Source organism: Balearica regulorum, unplaced genomic scaffold (genome assembly GCF_011004875.1).
Source record: "Balearica regulorum gibbericeps isolate bBalReg1 unplaced genomic scaffold, bBalReg1.pri S41, whole genome shotgun sequence".
NCBI lineage: Eukaryota > Metazoa > Chordata > Aves > Gruiformes > Gruidae > Balearica > Balearica regulorum.
In genome coordinates, this window is record NW_022679031.1 from 56,194 (window position 1) to 69,799 (window position 13,606).

The 13,606-nt window shown below is 58.1% G+C and overlaps 2 protein-coding genes and 1 long non-coding RNA gene across 4 annotated transcripts; all 3 read right to left on the reverse strand.

Annotated features, from left to right (window-relative positions):
- Positions 1-134: 134 nt before the first annotated feature.
- On the reverse strand, positions 135-3,437 carry STX5 (syntaxin 5). The gene is made up of 11 exons (XM_075741458.1): positions 3,359-3,437; positions 2,922-3,168; positions 2,741-2,811; positions 2,303-2,358; positions 2,098-2,168; positions 1,865-1,981; positions 1,696-1,752; positions 1,519-1,600; positions 1,290-1,390; positions 1,019-1,140; positions 135-879 (listed from the first exon to the last, which is right to left on the reverse strand). Exons 2-11 carry the CDS (start codon positions 3,147-3,149, stop codon positions 720-722), a joined length of 1,065 nt encoding a protein of 354 aa, XP_075597573.1. The 5' UTR covers positions 3,150-3,168; positions 3,359-3,437; the 3' UTR covers positions 135-719.
- A 593-nt stretch (positions 3,438-4,030) lies between these two features.
- LOC142599704 (uncharacterized) lies at positions 4,031-4,528 on the reverse strand. The gene is made up of 2 exons (XR_012833233.1): positions 4,393-4,528; positions 4,031-4,292 (listed from the first exon to the last, which is right to left on the reverse strand). It is a non-coding gene; the product is annotated as an uncharacterized LOC142599704 (long non-coding RNA).
- A 417-nt stretch (positions 4,529-4,945) lies between these two features.
- NAA40 (N-alpha-acetyltransferase 40, NatD catalytic subunit) lies at positions 4,946-11,515 on the reverse strand. 2 transcript variants are annotated; one of them, XM_075741471.1, is made up of 9 exons: positions 11,368-11,515; positions 9,565-9,660; positions 9,362-9,414; positions 9,167-9,262; positions 8,045-8,203; positions 7,874-7,957; positions 7,687-7,764; positions 7,487-7,548; positions 4,946-5,377 (listed from the first exon to the last, which is right to left on the reverse strand). In XM_075741471.1, the coding sequence occupies exons 1-9, from the start codon at positions 11,371-11,373 to the stop codon at positions 5,112-5,114; spliced, it is 900 nt and encodes a 299-aa protein (XP_075597586.1). In that variant the 5' UTR covers positions 11,374-11,515; the 3' UTR covers positions 4,946-5,111. The 2 variants fall into 2 exon arrangements, with proteins under 2 accessions (XP_075597586.1, XP_075597587.1); XM_075741472.1 differs by lacking the exon at positions 7,487-7,548 and having other exon boundaries at positions 5,113-5,377.
- Between the last annotated feature and the right edge of the window lie 2,091 nt (positions 11,516-13,606).

A 13,606-nucleotide genomic window follows, 5' to 3' on the forward strand; every position in this document is an offset into this window, starting at 1 on the left:
CCGCCCGGAGGTCACCAGTTCGCCTCACGCATGCGCGTTCGTTCATATACACACCCCCCCCTCCTTTTTTTCCCCCTTTCCCGGAGGTCGCCGGTTCGAGTCCCGCCCCGGGAGAAAGAGGCAGCGCCGGGGACGGGGTCCCATCGTTTTAATTGGGGGGGGGGGGGGGCCTGGGAGTCTCACAGCCCCCCCCCCCCCCCCAAAAATGGGGTCCCACAGCTCACCCAAGGGTCCCACAGCCCATCCGGGGAACCCTACGGCTTTACCAGGGTCCACAGCCCCCCCCCCCCCCCACTGTGGGGGGTCCCACGGTTTTAACGGGGTCTTCAACCCCTCCGGGGGGGGGGGGGGGTGTCCACGGCCCGGCGGGGCGGGGGGGGAAGATTCTGGCAACATTCCCGGGATTCCCGATCCACCGGAAGGGTCCGTAGCCACCATGACTGGGCGGACACGGGGAGCGGCCGCGGCGTAGGCTGCAGGACCCACGGGAGGGGAACCGGGGTGCTGCCCCCAGCCCCTGGGTGGGGGGACACACACGACAAAGGGGTCCTCAGGGGCAGTTTTGGGGTCCCCAAGGGGCAGGACACTGCCCCGTCCCCACGCAGATGTCCGTCTCCGAGCCCCGCAGAGCACGGACTGAGTCCGTCTGTCCCCACCGGTGGGACGAGGTGGGGGGCGGTGGGGGGGGGCGGTGCGGGGAAAGGGGAAGGAAAGGACGTTCAGGCCAGGAAGACGACGAAAACGATGAAGAAGACGATGAGGATGAGGAAGATCTTGACCATCAGCCAACGGTTGGAAGTGACCGACTGGAAGTATTTGAGGATCTCCCCGTGCGCCGCTTCCACGTTCAGCTGCGCGTCCTCCACGCTGGCGTCGATCCTGAGGGAGGAAGGACGGGAAAGTGAGGGGTGGCGGACGGACACACGCAGGACACCCGAGGCGGCGGGGGACACACACGCACGGACCGAGGGGACGCAGGACACCGTGGGGACGGACAGACGGACGCGGGGTGCGGTACCTCTGGATCGTTTCCTCCTGCTCCTTCACCATATGCGCCAGCTGCTGGAAAATGGAACCCAACTCCACGATGGTCGACTCGATGTTCTGCATCGTGTCTGCCCGGCTCTGGATGTACGAATCCTGCAGACAAACAGGGAACAGCGCGGCGGCCATCGGTCCCTGGGTGTCCCCTTCCCTCAAAATCATTTTTGGGGGGTGGCGTAGTGGTGGTCCCGCGTGCGTTTTGTGTGTTGTCATCGTCCCGCGAGCCTCAAAGCTCGCGTCCCCACCTGCTCGTCGATCAGCTGTAGCTGCTGGCTCGTCCGCGCGTCCATCTCGATGGCCACCATCCCGGCGCGCTGCGGATCGTCCTGCAGCACCGCCGAGCTGCCTGCGGGGAGAAGCGGGGAGGAAATGGGGGGGGGGGGGGGGACGGACGACGACACACAAAGACACCCCCCCACACCGCCCCCCCCCTCTTCCTCACCACCCCCCTCTCCCCAAAATCCCGGCACTCACCCAAGTTGCCAGCGGCGAGGGGCAAAGCGGAGACGGGGGCGCGGGAGAAGTGTTCCCGGCGACTCCGTTGCTGCTTCAGGTTCTGGGGAGGGGACACGAAGAAGGGGGGGGGTTGGGAGGGGGCAGAGAGGGTTGGGGGGGGCAGAAAAGGGTGTAGGGGGGACACACCACACTCACCTCTGTCCGCACCTCCAGCACCGACTTGAAATCGTTGGACATGGAGGCGAGTTTGGACTGAGAAGGGAAAAGGGGGGGGTCAATCGCCGGCCTGGGGGTGGGGGGGCTGCGTGTTTGTGCACACGCGTGTCTGTGTCGTTCGTCCCCCCGCCCTCGTCGCCGTCCCCACCTGCAGCGACACGACGACGGTGTTGGAGTGAGTCTGGACGTGCCGCCCGCTCTGACCCCCCCTGGCCCTCACCACCTCCTGCAGCTGCGCGATTTGTTTGTTCAGGCTGTTGATGTCCTGCGAGAGAGGAGGGGGGACCACAAACAAATATGGGGGGGGGGGGAGGTCAGGGACACCCCCTAATGTGTCCTCCCCTCTCCCAGCCTGGCGTGTCCCCCCCCCCGGTCCCCTACCTGCTTGATGATGTAAGTCAGCTCCTCGATCTCCACCGCCTTGTCATCGAAAAGGGATTTTCGCTTGGCCACTGCCAACGCCGGAGGGGGGACACCCACAAAATAAAGGGGGGGGGAGGAGGAAAGGTGCGGTCAGGGGACCCTCCTGTCCCTCTTTGTGCCCCCTCCACCCTGGGACCCACCCCCCCAGCACCCCAAAACTCACGGATCGTCAGCTTCTCCAGCTTGGCGAAAGTGTTGCTGAGATCCCTCCCGATGCGCCTGGCAGCGAAGGTGGGGAGGGGGGGACCCCTCAGAGCCGGGGTGTCCCTGTGTGTCACCCCCACCCCCCCAAGTCCCCCTCCCATCCTCCGGGGACCCCCCACCACCCCCCTCCCTGCCACCATGGCACCCCTGTCCCCCCACCCCCGGGGGGACCACGTCCTCCTTCCCGCCGTGCCTGAGCCCCCCCCCATCCCTGGGGACCCCCCAAATCGCCCCCAGGGACCCCCCCATGACCCTTGGAGATCCCTCCCCTTGACCCCCAGGACTCCCCCATCCCTGGGGACCCCCCCCATCTTGCCCCCGGGGTCCCCCCCCCCCGGGATCCCGCCCCGGGGATCCCCTATCATCCCCGGGGGACCCCCCCGGGCCCCCCCCTCACTTGGCCATGAGGCTGAACTCGCTTCTCTGCCGCCCGCCGCCCGGAGCCGCTCTGCCGGGCTGCACCCCGTCCTGTAACGGGGACACCGGGGGGGGTGGGGGGGGGTGTGAAACCGGGGGGACCCCCAGCTTGAGGCGGGGGGGGGGGGTGGGGGGGTGGGGTGTGTGCCCCCAAAACCCACCTGCCGGCCCTGCAGGGACTTGCAGGCGGATAGAAACTCCTGAGTCCGATCGCGACACGACATGACGTCCGGAGGCGGGGGGGGCGGTAGCGGGAGGAAGGAACCGGGAGAAACGGGGGGGGTGAAGGTATGTTGGGGGGGGGCGGGGGGCACGGTTTGTGTCTGGGGGGGGCCCAGGTAAACGCCCGGTTCCCGCTGCCTAGAGCCGTGCCGGCGCCTCGCGTTCATCGGGGCTCATCACCTGCCGCTGTGGGGGAACGGGGTCAGTAACGGCGGGGGGATCCCCCCCCACCCACCCCCCATATCTCCGGTAACCGGATTCCTCAGCTCCACCGGGGGAGGCCGAGGCCTAACGGGGGGGAAGGGGGGGTGGGGGGGGTCCGAAGGGGCGGGGCTGACCCCAACATCGCCCCGCCCCATCGCCCTCACGCGCTCACCGGGATTCGGGTCGGGCCGAACGCCGCCACCGGGATCTACCGGCCGCGTGACGTCACTGCCACGTCGCTTCCCCTCCTCCCTTCTCGTCACACGCCCTTCAGTCTTCCGGAAGTTGTTACTCTATGGTTTAGGAGTCCTCCGAGATACCGGAAGTAGCCGGGTATTTTGCGGAAGTCGCGTTGTGGAAGGGTCGCTTGTAGCAACGGGCTCCGCCCATAGAGACGGCACGGGAAGTGGAGCGGCTCCGCCCCTAGCGACAGGCCACGCCCTTGGAGACCACCAAGGGCGAATGGACACGCCCCTAGCGACAGGCCACGCCCTTGGAGACCACCAAGGGCGAATGGACACGCCCCTAGCGACAGGCCACGCCCTTGGAGACCGCCAAGGGCGAATGGACACGCCCCTAGCGACAGGCCACGCCCTTCGAGCCCGCACCGGAAGAGAAGGCTCCGCCCCCAGCCCCTCCCCTAGCAACCGCTGCCCACCCTAGCAACCAGGCTACGACCTTAGCAACCGCCATCGTCCTTATCAACGCGGCCTCCCCCCCGGCTCGGTGACCTCACCGTGACGCCATCAGATGACTTCACAGCCCCCCTCCCCACGTCGGGACCTCCTCCCAAGCCCGTCTCTCCCCCCCCCCCCCACCCCCGCAGAGAAAGGCAGAGTGGGTCTCGGCGTTAGAGGCCTTTATTGGGGTGGTGGGGGGATGTCGGTCGGTCGGGTGCCATCGGCGGTGCAAAGGAAGGGGGAAGGTCCCGGCGCGGCTCCCCCCCGGTGTTCCCGATGCTGAGTGGTCCCGGCGGTGGGTGGTCCCGGTGGGATGGGAAAGGGGGTAGGTCACTCCCCCTTTTTGTAGTCCTCCAGGTGGGCGAGCACCCAGGCGGCGGGGCCCAAGCAGACGGCGAACATGGCGATGAAACCCACGACGCTTTCCTGCAGGCAGAGAACCGTCAGCCCCGCTCCCTCTCCAAGGTCACCCGCCGCCCCGGTTCTTCTCCTGTTCTTCCCCACCCCGAGCTACCCCTACACTCACCCCGGGCCCCAACGGCTCCTGCGGCGGCCCCGAGATGAGGCCGCGTTGGGCCGGGCCGGGCCGGGCCTGGGAACGCAGGAGGGAGCGGGCCAGGCGGATGGCGAGCGACATGGCGGCGGCGGAAGCGGAAGTAGCGATGTGCATGACTTCCGGCGGGAAGGGGCGGGGACAGGCGCTCAGTCCCCGCCTCCTTACCAATGCAATACGCCCCTGCGCCGAAGCCCCGCCCCGAGCCCAGGCCACGCCCCCTGCCCACCACACGCAGCCTAGGCCCCGCCCCCAGTTGCTGCCAGGCTCCGCCCACCAATCAGAGCCCCGCCCCTCCTGCACCCAGGCCCCGCCCCCCGGTGGTGTACGGTCAGTACAGTCCTCCAGCCCGCTGGGGGGCGCTGTTCCCCCAGTAACTAACTGGGAGCAACTGGGCGGGACCCAGGTGCGTTACCCCTCCCCCCACACCGAAGCCAAATTAAATTTTTATTATTATTTATTTGTTACATACAAACAAAAATCGCTGGAAAACGAACAAACAAACAAAAAAACCAAAAAAAAAAAAAAAAAGAGGGGGGGGAAGGGAGGGACCTCGACTCCCGCGAGGCACCAAAAACAACCAGAATGGGCAAAACCCCCCTTCCAGCCCCAAAATTAACCCCCCTGCCCCTCCCCCCCCCCCCCAGCCCCCCCAAATGAGCCCCCCGAGGAGGGGGATGGGAAGGATCCCGTCACCCATTTGGCAGCCGCCGTCGGTAGGTACAACCGGGCTGGGTATCCGTCCCGGAGCCGAGGAGTTGGTTTTTTGGGGTAAAACCATCAAATTTGTGTCCAGAAAGCATCGGGGGAAGGGGCTCAATGACAACAGCCCCCGCAGTGTCCCCCCCCGGGGTGGGGGTGACTCTCCCCAAACTTGGTGCGTCGGCTGAGGATCTCGTAGGAGGAATCGTCCCCGCAGCAGCCGGAGACGCTGGGGGAGGCGGCGTCCACCTCGAATCTGGGGGGAGGGAGAGGGAATGACGCATGATGACATCACCCTGACCCCCCCCTTACATCACCCCGATCCCCCGCCCCCCCCTACATCACCCTGACCACCCACCCTCGTGTCACCCTCCCTGGCTGGCGCGGGGAGGGAAGGGATGGGAGGGGGGAGAAAAAAAAAACATCCAGAAAAGGGTAAAAACACCCCCCCACAAAAAAAAACCAACAAACCCAAACAAACCATAAAAGGGGTTTGGAGATAGTTGGGAAAGGGAGTTAAAAAAAAAAAGAAACACCTGGAAAATGAGGTTAAAACACTAAAAACACTCACAAAATGGGTAATAATTAAAAAAAAAAATAAAAATCCTAACCTAAAAATAGGTGGGAAAGATTAAAAAACACCCAGGAAGGGGAGGGAGGGAACACGCGGAAAAACAGGTTAAAACACCTGGAAAAGGGGGTTAAAACACACAGAAAAGGGATTTTAAAAAAAAAAGCACCAAAACCATCAGAAATGGGATTAAAACCACCGGTAAAACAGCTGGAAAAAAGTAACACACCCCCACATGGAAAAAGGGGTTAAAAGAGCTGGAAAAATGCACAGAAAAGGGGAAAAAAAAATTACTAGGAAAAGGGGAAAATAAACCCCCTAAAAACACTTGGAAAAGGGGTTTTAAACCACCCAGAAAAGGAGCTAAAATTCCCTTAGAAAATGGGTCAAAAACCATCTGGAAAATGAGATAAAAGCACCTGGAAAAGGGGCAAAAAGCCCCCTGCCCCCCGCCAAAGGTGTTAAAAAACACCCAGGAAAGGGGTAAAGCACATCTGGAAGTCAGCTGGAAAAGGGGTTAAAAAAAAATAATCCTGGAAAACACCAGGAAAAGGGAACAAAAAACAACTCAGAAAAAGGGGGTTTGAAGCCCTGTCCACCCCCCAGAAGAACGGGGTAAAAATCACCTGGAAAAGAGGCAAAACCCACCAGAAAACGGGTTAAAACCCCCCAGAAAAATGGGCAAACCCCCCAGAAAATGAGTTAATATAACACAGAAAAGGGCTTAAAAATCCCTCAGAAAAGGGGCAAACCCCCCCCCCCCCGAAATGGGCTTATGACCCCCCTCAGAAAATGGGTCCAAAACTCCCAGAAAAGGGGCTAAACCCCCCTTGGAAAATGGGTTTAAAACTCCTGGAAAAGAGGCTTAAAATCCCCTCAGAAAATGGGTTTAAAACCCACAAAAAAGGGGCTAAAAGCCTCTTCAGAAAATGGGTTAAAAACCCCTGGAGACGTGGATTCAAACTCCCCAGAAAAGGGGCTAAAATCTCTCTAGAAAATGGGTTAAAAACCCCCTCACAAAATGTGTTAAAAACCCCTAGAAAGGGGGCTACAATCCCCTCAGAAAATGGGTTAAAAAACCTTGGAAAAGGGGCTTAAACATCCCTCAGAAAATGAGTTAAAAAGCCTCAAAAAGTGGATTCAAACTCCCCAGAAAAGGGGCTACAACCCTCTCAGAAAATGGGTTAAAAACCCCCGGAAAAGGGGCTACAACCCTCTCAGAAAATGGGTTAAAAAGCCCCGGAAAAGGGGCTACAACCCTCTCAGAAAATGGGTTAAAAACCCTCCGGAAAAGGGGCTACAACCCCCTCAGAAAATGGGTTAAAAACCCCCGGAAAAGGGGCTACAACCCCCTCAGAAAATGGGTTAAAAACCCCCGGAAAAGGGGCTACAACCCTCTCAGAAAATGGGTTAAAAACCCCCCGGGAAAGGGGCTACAACCCCCTCAGAAAATGGGTTAAAAACCCCCGGAAAAGGGGCTACAACCCTCTCAGAAAATGGGTTAAAAACCCCCGGAAAAGGGGCTACAACCCTCTCAGAAAATGGGTTAAAAACCCCCGGAAAAGGGGCTACAACCCTCTCAGAAAATGGGTTAAAAACCCCTGGAAAAGGGGCTACAACCCTCTCAGAAAATGGGTTAAAAACCCCCGGAAAAGGGGCTACAACCCTCTCAGAAAATGGGTTAAAAACCCCCGGAAAAGGGGCTACAACCCCCTCAGAAAATGGGTTAAAAACCCCCAGAAAAGGGGCTCTCCCCCGGGACCTGGCGCCGAGGGGGGGGACCCGAGCACCCACCTCTCTCGGCTGCCCCTGCCCCGCCTGCCCGCGTCGCCCGGCCCCGGCACGTTGCCAGCGCACTGAAAAGACAGTCGTGCGAACAACGTGTTACAGACGGACGGACAAACACCCCTTCCTCATCCCCGGGCTGAAAAACGGGGTAAAACCAAACAAATTTGGGTTTGTTTGGGGTTTGTTTGGTTTTTTTCCACACTTACTGGAGCGCTTCTCGGAAAAACTGGTAGGCGCCGTGGTTGTGTTTAAAGACGGTCAGCATCACCTTCTTCATCTGCGTGCTGCAGGGGTGGGGAAAAAAAAAAAAAGACACGGGGAGGGATGAGGAAAGGGTGGGCAGCCCCAAAACTACTGTTTTTTCCCCCCAAAAAAAGCACTATCGGTTGTCACCTGTTGGCCACCAGCTGGAGGATCTGTAGGAGGAACTTGCCCAGCCCTCGCCGTCGCACCCGGCTCTCCAGCTGCACCTCGTAGCTGCGATGATAAACACCCCACCGCCGCGTTATAAAGCGGGAAAGACCCTTTTTTGGGGTTTTTTACCCCGTTTTCGAGGGTACTCACCAGTAAAGAACCTCGTCGCCACACTCGACGTCAAAGCGGAAGTGGGAGAAGGCGACAGGGCCGACGCCGGGTTCGCGGGCGATGAGGTACCAGGCGCGGTCGTCCCGTAGCTCTTCCCGTTTTTCCCGTTCTTTCCAGCCCCACTCGCTCTGTTCGTACCTACCCGTTTTGGGGTGAAAAATGAGGATTTTGGGGAAAAACCCACCAATGATTTGGTGTGGGGGGGGAAAATCCCTGCCGGCATTTGTGGGTGTAAAAAAATTCCCCGTATCTCAGCAGTTCTAGGGCTAAAGTACGAAAACAATGGGGGGGGGCAAAAAAAAAAAAAAATCAACAATTTTGGGGCAAATCCTGCTATTTTGGGGACAAACACCCCCCCAGTGATTTTTGGGGGGGAAAAATGCCATGATTTTGGAGCAGAACTCTATCCCCCCAATTTTGGGAGCAAACCCAATCCCAACCATTTTGGGGGGTAAAAAAACCCCAATTCAACAATTTTGGGGCCCTAGACAGCCCCCCAATAATTTTCAGGGCAAAATCCAAACTTCAACAAATTTGGGAAGGTAAAAAAAAAACCTCCACAGTTTTGAGGTGCAAAAAACTCACTCTAACCATTTTGGGGTCCCCAAAAAACACACACCTCCCCTCGGCTCAATGATTTTGGGGCAAAAACCAAATTATTTTGGGGGAGGGGGAGCAAAAACCCCCAAACCCCAAAAGATTTTGGGGGGGTGGTGGAGCAAAAGCCCCGAATTCCAAATCATTTCCTGGGGGGGGTGGAGCAAAACCCCCAAACCCCAAACAATTGGGGGGGGGGGGGCAAAACCACACAGCCCCAACAATTTGGGGGAGCAAAATAACCACGACAGCTTTGGGGCAAAAACCTACAACAATTTTGGAAGGGAGTAAACACCCCCAAACCTCCAACAATTTTTTTTTTGGGAGGGGGAGAGCAAATACCCACAACAATATTTCAGGGGGGGGAGCAGACAAGGGTTTCCCCAGGGAACAGGCTGCACCATCCCCGAGCCCTCCCCGTGCGTCGCCGGGATCTCGACCCTACGGTTGTGCCGGCCGCGCCGCGCCGACGGGCGGCTCCAGCGGCGACGGAGCGCGACTCACAGCGTCTGCATGTTGGCCTTGGTCAGCTCGAAGGCCCACTCGAGGGTGGTGGGCTCCAGCCCGGAAACGCGTTTGCACTCGATGGCGACGTTCAAACTACGGGAGATGCCGGGAAGGGGAAACGGCGTCGGCATCGGGGATAAAGCCGGCGGCGCCGGGAACGGCCTCGGTGACATCGCGACGGGTAACACTCACCCGTTCCGGTCATATTTCTTGAATACTGGAAAAGCTTCGAGGGGATCTTCAAGCTGGAAGAAACCAAACAGCACCCCAAAAAACAAACGGGGAAGGTTTGCTCCCACCCGCCAGAGCCCTGTTCTGAGGCAAGGGAGGGGTTTTTCACCGATTCCGTGGGGTTTTACCCCGTTTTTCACCCCGCTGGCGAGGGCAACACTCACTTTGTTGGCGGCTTCCACCTTGGCGCAGACGGCGTCCATGGCCGCTCGCTCCTCCAGGCGCTTTTGCTTCTTTTCCTTGGCTTTGCTCGACTTTCTCTGCAGTGAGAAGCACCAAAAAAAGCTAATTTTCACTAAATCCGTGTTATTTTAATAAATAATGAAGCTCCGCCCACCAACACCAAAACACATTTCGCCCAGAAATTAATAATAATTAAATCCCACAGAAAAAAAGAAATAAGCAAGTTGCAAGTCGGGAGAGGGGTTTGCTACAAAATCCTTGCAAAAAAGTAATTTTGGGGAAAAAAACAACGTTTTGAGGAGCACACAGGGGTGCACTGAACTCTCCCCGTCTCCGCGGGAGAGGGAAAGCTTTGCCGCATCCTGGTCCCCGGGTTCGTTACCGCTGGGGTAATTAAATCATTGGGGGTTTGCCCCTAAATCTTTGGTGTTTTAACGAAGCTGGCGCTCGTTAGAGAGGCTGGGACAGGGAGCTGGCACCGAGCAGCATCCACATAAAGTTATCACTTTTAAGTACTTCTTTCTCGTGAATGTAAGGTGTCCGTTGCCAGAAAAATGGCCCAAACATGGGTGCTTTTACCCCAAAATGAGGGAGGGGAGCCCCACAATCCTGCTGGGATCCCTCCGAATCCCCCCAGTGAACCCTGAAGACCCACAGGGTGTTGAAGAGAATCCAGGGATTCCTGAGCTTCACCTCCATCAAAACAAAATTAGAAACACTGTAAAATGAGTATTTTACAGGAAAAATGCCGAGGCATGTGGCTCGGGGAGCAGGGCAGGGCAAGTCTTCCCTGAAAAATACACCTGTCAGCATTTTGGGGGGAAATAAAGGGCTTTTTGAGGGTTGGAGCAGAGTTTTTTTCCCTACCACCTGCTGCTGGCTGGGATGCAGACATTAAAAGCTCCAGTTTTGGCTGGTTTGGGGGAGAAAACCTGCAGGTTTTCCAGCAGTTAGGGTCCATGGTTAGAGAGGAGGTGCAGTCAGATCTCTGGGGTCTCCCAGTGTCCCTGCAACCCCCCAACAAGGACCCCCAAACCCCTCGGTGCCACTGAACACACCCTACTGCACCCCAAACATCTGCTCTCCTCCACCTCAACTTCCATCTCTACCCACAGTCCTCCCAAACCCCCACCCCAGAGACCCCTCTGCCCCCCTAAACAGCCCCAAATCCCCCCTAAAATCCCTCAGAGACACCCCCACACACACACACACACACACCGGCCCTCCCCTTAACTCTCCTCCACAGAAGCCCTAGCCCCGCAGGGAGCCCCAAATCCCCTCAGGGAGCTTCAAATCCCCTCAGAGGGTCCCACATTTCCTCATGGGAGCCCCAAGTTCCCTCAGAGGAGCCTCAAGTGCCCACGAAAGGTCCCAAAGCCCCTCAGAGGAGCCCCAACTCTCCTCACAAGAGCCCCAAATCCGCACAAAAGGTACCAAATCTCCTCATGGAAGCCTCCAAGTCTCTCCGAGGGCCGCAAGTCTCCTCACAGGAGCCCCAAATCACCACAGAGGGTCACACATTTCTTCATAAGAACCCCAAATCCCCTCGGAGGGTCCCAAATCTCCTCACAGGAGTCCCAAATGCCCTCAGATGGCCCCAAATCCCCACGAAAGCTCCCAAATAGCCTCACAGAAGCCCCATACTGCCTCATAGGAGCCCCCCCCCCACACGCCATCTCGGGTGGCCCCAAATCGCCTCAGAGACGCCTCAAAGGGTCCGCTCCTCCTCCTTCTCCTCAGGACAAGCCACTACACTCCCCCGACCCCGCCAAAGGCTCACTTACCCCCATGGCAGCGAGCGAAGCGCGGCCGCGACAGCTCCTCACAGCGCGGGGGCGCGGAGCGGACTGAGGGAGCGCGCGCGGGAGCGCGCCCTATATTTGGGGGGGGGGGGGGGAAGAAGCGCGCGAGCCTGCGGCCGGCTAGCGCCAGTGCGCCTGCGCGGAAGGAAAGGAGGAGGAGCGCGGAGGGGCGCGCATGCGGAGCGGGGCGTGTGTGATTGGAGGGGGAAGCGCATGCGCCGTAGGGGCTGGGGGGGGAGCCGGCGCGTGGTGGCGCCGTTGGGCGCGAAGGCAGCTCGTCGCTGATTGGCTGAGAGGGGCGAGGGCGGGAAAGCGGAGGGGGCTCCGCCCGTTTGCTGAGGGGAGAGGTGTCATGGCGGATCCGCAGACCCCCTGGTCTGACCCACAGAGACCCCGCAGCCTGGCCCTGGGGCCCTCGGTACAGTCCGTAACCGTGCCCACGGTCCTGCCCGAGAGCCCTTTGCGTGCCCCATAGCCTGGCCCTGTAGCCCTTAGCCTACCCTGCAGCTTGGCCTCATGGCTCTGCCTGAAGGCCTGCGGCCCACCCCATAATTCTGCCCCATAGCCCCGGCCCCACAGCCCTCAGCCTACCTCATAGCTCGGGCTACTCAATAACCCTGCCCCATAGCGCTGTCCCACAGCCCTTGGCCCACCCCATAGCCTGGCTCCATGGCCCTGCCTGAGACCCCTCAGACCACCCCACAGCCCAGCCCCTGTCGGAGCCAAATTAGCTTGACCAGATTTTGGGCCTAGTAAATGGCTTCGGACCGGAGAGCAGAAGTATTGAGCGACAATTTTTTTTGTTTTGTTATTAGTTAAAGGATGTGAGTTCTTAGTAGTAGACTAACCGCAAGTAGGATGTACCGCTGGTTGTTGTTAAGCAGCCATCAGCTGTTAAGTTAGAAGGACATTAGTATATTAAATTACGCTTAAGGGAGTTTAGTTGTTGGTTGGCGATAAGAATACGGTAGTTACAAGGAACACCTTAAGCGTAAAAACACGCTCAAGGGAGTTCAGTTATAATACACACTTTAAGCGAGTTGAGGGGTGTGTATGTTATGATTGTCTTGTAGCGCTAAGCGTGTGGCGAAGTGTGTATAAACTGTGAAGACTGAACTCTCCAGCGAGCCTAGGGTCTCACCCCAGGGTTCCACTCTTTCTCTTCTGCCCTCTTGGAGTAGGTGGACTCCCGGACAAGATTTCGACTTGGGCTGCAGGTTGTGACTCTCCACTAGGGAACTGAGAGACTGAGTGCTAGACTTAAGGGGACATAAACCCAGGTCTCCCGGAGCCAGCTCCATCGGCTTCGTTAACCTAGCCGATGCCATCATAACACTATGGTGAGAGGTCGCCATTTGTGATTTGGCTTGCACTGTTATTTGTTTTTGTAAAGCTACCTCAGTGACAAAACCGATTCGGGTCACCATTATTTGTGATTTTGGCTTGTATGATTGTCTGCTTGTTTATGTGATCTTCGAGAACCGTCTCGGGTAAGATCTGTTTTGCTTTTGCTTGCTTGTTGTGCGTGAATAAAGAACCCACAACTCGGTATCCTGCTTTCAAGCCTCCTGATTTAAAGGAGAGGGGGGTTTGAGGTGTGGTATCACCAACTCCCCTTTTGAATGTCGTCATCAGAATAACATCTGGCAGTGACATTTCTCTTCTCTCTCAGTGGTGTCAGAAGTGGGATACCGAATTGAATGAATGATAGTAGTAATTTGAATGAATCTGCTCTGAGTGGTGATGGTAATGCTATTGCTTTAGTGCGTGGAACCCTAGCTATATTCAACGTGGTTATAATAATCTTGTGGGCATACGCCTTGTCCTTGGGCCTAGTAGGCCGCATTTTGGACAGGCTTTGTATAGCGTGTAAGACCCCTGACTACGATGGCCCAGGGAGGAGGGGAAGGTGGGAAGTTCTGGCCAGGCCATCTTACCTCCACGCTGCTGGGAAAACGACTCCGGGACAAAGGAGCAGGGGAAGGAACCAGCAGCCAGTCAGGAAGGAACGAAAATCCTGGACCGAGCGTCGGGGTAAGTCCGAAACTGAAAATACCCAAAGGTATTCCAGGCGAATGGGAACGCGGAGCGAGCGGAATAATGATGATCAGCACCAAAGTACAGGAAGGGTTCAACAGATTTCTCAGAGATCGCAAATTGACGCCTACGGGACCTATGGGTTGGTTACAAGCACAGGCACTGATGGCAGATGGCAATTGGC